Here is a 5,320-nt window from a genome sequence, read left to right as displayed (position 1 = left end):
TACACAATATCAGTTATACAATTATATACAAAAATGTACAACTCAGACAAAACGGTCATGGAGGGCACCTAAACTAGCAAGTGTTTTATCACTTGAAACACACTAATTAATTCAAATGTAATTGTCATTGGTTCATCCTGTTGCCCTGTTATCATCCTGGTGTATTGTCTCTGCCAACAATTGTATGTTTGTTATAGTTTTGTTCTCTTTATAATTTGAGAAAATAAAAGTAATCAATTAATAAGTGGTTCTTTTTAACCAGTATCAACCTTATTTACATTTAAATGTTTAACATAACACATGCCTGATGGTATGAAGTTTGTATAACAGACGGTAGGTCGTTATTTTTTATTTAAGGTGTGCATTAAAGGTGTTTAATTTGATCCTGTTTGGCTGAAGAAAGAAAATTACATTCACTCATTCATCCTTTGTCAGAACTTAGTGCAATAATCTTTATTATAGCATACCAGAAAACAAAACAACACAATACAATGCAACATAAAAGACACAACCAAAAAAAGAGAAAAAATAATATGCAAAGCCACATTTTTCCATGTCACAAAATTAGTAATGTTGAGAATTCACACTTTGCACATTTCAGTCTCAGTCACAATCAGAAAATTAAAGTCAATTAAGTCGTCACGTCAGTGCACCTGACATTATTTTACCACACGCATTCATATTTTACACATGTCATATAATTGTGCAGAATATTTCCCATTCCTGATGTCTGAGGAAAACAAAAGTATTTTGTAAATGCTTACAGAATATTATGTAATAATCATGACGCACTGCCAAATCTCAAATCCGCTGCCCTCTGAACAGGTTAAGTGAGATAATCTTCAACTAATCCATATATCACTGTCTTTAATCTCTTAATCCAGTTTTTGCAAAACTACAGATTAGATCAGGTTTGCTGACAGATGTAAAGGCCCCCTTGTTGTGGTTTAAGAAGAACTTCTGGTGAGTCAGTACAGTCCTAAGAACTACACCTGCCTTGTGCATACCAGGTTCAACACTGAGTAAAATAATGATTCTGTTGTACTCAAGTCTGCAAGAGCAATTATAGTTACCCTGTTGGCTACAAACTGTGTCTCAAGATGGTAAAAAGACAGTTATGTGCAGATATACACCTCAGTACCATTAATTAGCCTTAATCCATTTAGTGCAAACCATTTTAGAAGTTCCCTTTGTGACGCAATCCTACAAATGAAGATGATTCCAGTACTTTAACCTCTGGTGCAAATGTGGGTTGCACCAAATATTTGTAAATGCAGCATTAAGTTTGTGTGTGAAATCATTGCTTAATTCTTAGTAAATGCTAGCTAGTTTCAAACTAGTGAATTACTAAATCAGGTTGCATCATGAAAGCTTTAGGAATGTCTTAGCTTGTAAAGACTTCAGAAATGTGTAAATGTGTAAATTAAAATGTAGGGTTAAAAATTCTAGGGGGCCAAAAGATTAACTTCACTTTAAAAAAAAAAAATAGTTTGATCTATTTATGCACTCAGTTTACAAATTGGAATCGGACATATCGGATTATGCTAATCTAGCTAACTGGTATTTTTATTAGTTGCTTTTGAAAAGTCTCTCTTTTCGTTAGTGTCCTAAAATTTTTGGGACCTACACACAGACAAGACAGGGTTTTTTTACAGTGTTTTCTTGTGACTGTTTCTTGTGATGTGGTTGTAAACACTTTTCAGTGAGATGGGATGGATCAAAACTTTAATAATAGAGAATGCAATAAAAAGGGACTCCTACAACACCTGCACAGTTTAGTAACAGGACCCTCTTCTTGTGTAAAATATACCCTCCTCCTAGACTTACCCTACACCTCCTCCTCACCCCACACAGCCACTTATTGTTTATACTCTCCAGATTCCTCCTTCACAGGTAGCTAGTTGGTCTTGGTCATGCTCTTGGCCTTCAGGTCTGCCAGCTTGTTGGTGACAAAGTTCCACTTAAAGGAAGCATCCTCGCTCCCTCCTCCCAGTGAGACGTATTTGGAGAAGCTGTTGTTGCTGCTTTCCCCTCCTCCTTCATTCTCATTCCCCTCTGTTATCTGCCCATCCTGCCTCTCCTCCCCTTCGGCCTCTGTTACCCCTTCCTCAACCTGCCCTGCTGCCGCCTCGTTTTCAGCAGCAGCAGCTGCGGCCTCTGCCTGCTTCTTGGCAGCCCAGTTGGCTGCAAAGCTATCCCAGAATGCTGTGCGCCTAGTGGGTCGTGGAGGCTCCTCTGGCTTAACTGCAAGTGGACTGAGAATTAAGAGAAAACAGAGGGGTTAGATTTGAAAGAAAATCAAATACAAGTGGTGGCTTTGGCTTTGAAGGGTTTAGAGTTTCTGATTTTAGATTTTATTCTAGTGCTGAACTCTCTATACCACACTGAGGCTAAAATTAACTTTTTTTTTAGTTCAGCATTTCTTGGAGAGAGAGCTTTACTGAGGACAGAAACACCAAAGCTAAGCTGGTATGGTTAGTTAAAAATAAGGTTTTACCACAAGGCCAAAAAAAAAAAAGGCAAGGCATGGTGAAAGAAATAGTACTACTAGCAGCTTAGTAGATGCCAAGGTCATAAATCATTCCCAGTAAGCATCTAGCATTTAGTTGAAGTATTTCAATTACTGGGCAAAATTTTGCTGAAAATTCAAATTTTTTGGGAGGACTTCCTTACATATGCATACATATGCATTTCAGTGACTATTTCATGCTGTATGTTTAGCACCGGTTTCACATTATAGAGCCATTTAACTGTTGTTGAAACAATGATGATATGTAATTTAGACATCTAAATATTTTTAAACCAAATTTAGCCAAATTTAAACCAGCAAATCATGAAAGCACCGGGCTACCGGGTATATTAAGTCTTTGCAATTCATATTTTAATCTGTATTTTAAATCAGAGATCTTTATTTTAGTTTATTTCTGGTTGAGTCAGATTGTCAGTTTTCTAACTCTTCCCACTTAAATTCAACTTCAATACAAGTTTATTTATCCTCCTTGAAGTGTTGTGTGATTGGATTGAGGTTGGTAATTAAACTCCACTATGATTTTTGCCATAATTGCAGAAAAGAGTCCTCCGAATGAATACTTCTTATGGAGACTTCAAAGATCCCTCATAGTCCAACTTACCCATCTTGTTTTCACCTACACAAACCTTACAGACGGTAATAGGTGCAGGGCGGACAGATGTCAACACAAGAGAAAGATTTCCACTCACTGGTCAGCGACTGGCGGGCTCTCAGTCTCCTCTAGAAGCTGGTGTTCATCGTCTTTGTTGAAGAGAGATGATAGCCTGTTCCAGCTTTTAGTTCCAGCCCCCTGCATCTGGACACACAACCAACCACACACACAGGATCAAAGGTCACATTAGGTATACATTTGGGGGATTTTAGAGTCTCAATTGAATATAGATCCTCTGTGATACTTATAGAGGGAGACTTATTAGCATTTATTATTATTATATTCTTTTTTGTGCAACACCCACATTCTTAAAGTATTTTCTTATTGTTAAAAATAACCCAAAGTTCAGCCCACATACTTTCTTGGCCAACTGGGAGACAGCGTTGGGACCCTCATCTTCTTGCACTGGACTCATATCATTCTCCATCTCACTGACCTGCAACAGCAAAACAAAAGACAACATGCATATATTTAACCTGTGCATGCAGAAGTGTACAGAATGCATTCCCAACATACTCCCTGATGTAGCAGATGCACAGGATTTGTGCACATAGAACGCCATCTAGTGAACATAGTGGGCACTGCAACAATGCCAACATAACACTGTAAGAGACTGACACATAAACAAAAAATGATTATTAAAAAGATTGAGTAGATTTCTTGAGCTTAAATTATTGGCAGTGTCCTTTTTCTTTGAAATGTATCATTCCATTTTTAGGATTGTTTGTTTGTGTTTGTTTGTTTGGTTTATGCCTTCACTGATTAACTCTCTCTTAACTTTCTTTAACTTTTCACATCAGGGCATGCTCTGACATGAGGAAAGATAACAGTAATCCACTTTGGTTTTCCCAGATTTCACAGGTGCATGTGGCGCAATGTCAACTCAAATAGCAGCGATAAGAACTACAAATCCTTTAAAATGGAAACTATGTCTGCAAACACACACACACACACACACACACACACACACACACACACACACACACACACACACACACACACACACACACACACACACACACACACACACACACACACACACACACACACACACACACACACACACACACACACACACACACACACACACACACACACACACACACACACAGTATTCCCCATCATCCCTGCAGAGGCCCTGGCATTGTGAGAGACCACAGTTGGAAGCTGTCAGCTGGCTTGGTGAGTACACCCCGTAGCCCTGGTTATATGTCTCATCCCCGCTTGTCAGTCAGTCAGTGGAATGCCATCTAATCCGTTTGTTCAGCTCCCGAGCAGGATCCAGTTTCTCAGCACTCTAGAGATCTGGGTCAATGCAACACTCTCTGTTTCCTCGGTACCAAACCCTGGATGGAGTGCAGGTGTTGCAATAAGACCATCAAACCATTATATATTGTTTGTTGCATAGCTTTAATATATAGTACTTCATTTACAAGTCGCTATATTGATGCTGTGACTTCATCTTCTATCTGCAAGTGGATCCCATTTTTGATACTGGAAAGAGAAGATCTGACAGTGGAGCTGTTTGAAAGTGCTAAACAATGCCAAAATACACTAGAAGAAGCATTGCTTAGGCCTAATTCCTGCCTTTAAATTCACTTTGCACAGAGAACAGTCTGAATATCAAGCTACCCATTCCTGCAATGAATAAGAAATGATGAGCAAAACAAAACCTGATGACTTTCTGACTTCAGTGCCAACAGCCACATCAACTCTCTGATAGATTTCCAAATGCACACAAATCACTAAGAGGAGCACAGGTGGAGTAAGACAGGAAAAAGTTATGTTTCTGTACCTCTTCAGCAGTGTCCTCCTCATATTCAGGATTAAGGGTCTTCATCACTTTGCTCTTATAAACCTTCCACACAGGATTCATGTTTGCACAAATGCGCAGATGCTTCACACTCCTGCGAAGACCTCTCTATGCCTCTGTGGTCCACCCTCCGCCCAATATCTCCACTTCCAGCTTCGTCTTGTCTCAGTTGGGCCAACTTTGACTTGTTTCCATGCATAAAGTTCTCAGCTGCTTTTAGACAGAAACAAAGAGCGGGGAACTTGTTCAGCACCGAGGCCCAGGCTGTTTCATACTGCTTCTCCTGGTCAGATTATGTCTCTTCTCGTCAAACCAACAGGGTTGA

General features: G+C 39.2%; 1 protein-coding gene across 1 annotated transcript; it reads right to left on the bottom strand.

The window, feature by feature from the left end:
- Positions 1–1,897: 1,897 nt before the first annotated feature.
- On the bottom strand, positions 1,898–5,058 carry LOC133983017 (uncharacterized protein C1orf232). The gene is made up of 4 exons (XM_062421929.1): positions 4,978–5,058; positions 3,541–3,618; positions 3,220–3,326; positions 1,898–2,255 (listed from the first exon to the last, which is right to left on the bottom strand). The coding sequence occupies exons 1-4, from the start codon at positions 5,056–5,058 to the stop codon at positions 1,898–1,900; spliced, it is 624 nt and encodes a 207-aa protein (XP_062277913.1).
- Between the last annotated feature and the right edge of the window lie 262 nt (positions 5,059–5,320).

The sequence above is a fragment of the Scomber scombrus genome, chromosome 7 (assembly GCF_963691925.1).
Source record: "Scomber scombrus chromosome 7, fScoSco1.1, whole genome shotgun sequence".
NCBI classification, from domain to species: domain Eukaryota; kingdom Metazoa; phylum Chordata; class Actinopteri; order Scombriformes; family Scombridae; genus Scomber; species Scomber scombrus.
The sequence above is the reverse complement of the archived record's forward strand: the minus strand, read 5'-3'. Positions and strand labels throughout refer to the sequence as shown.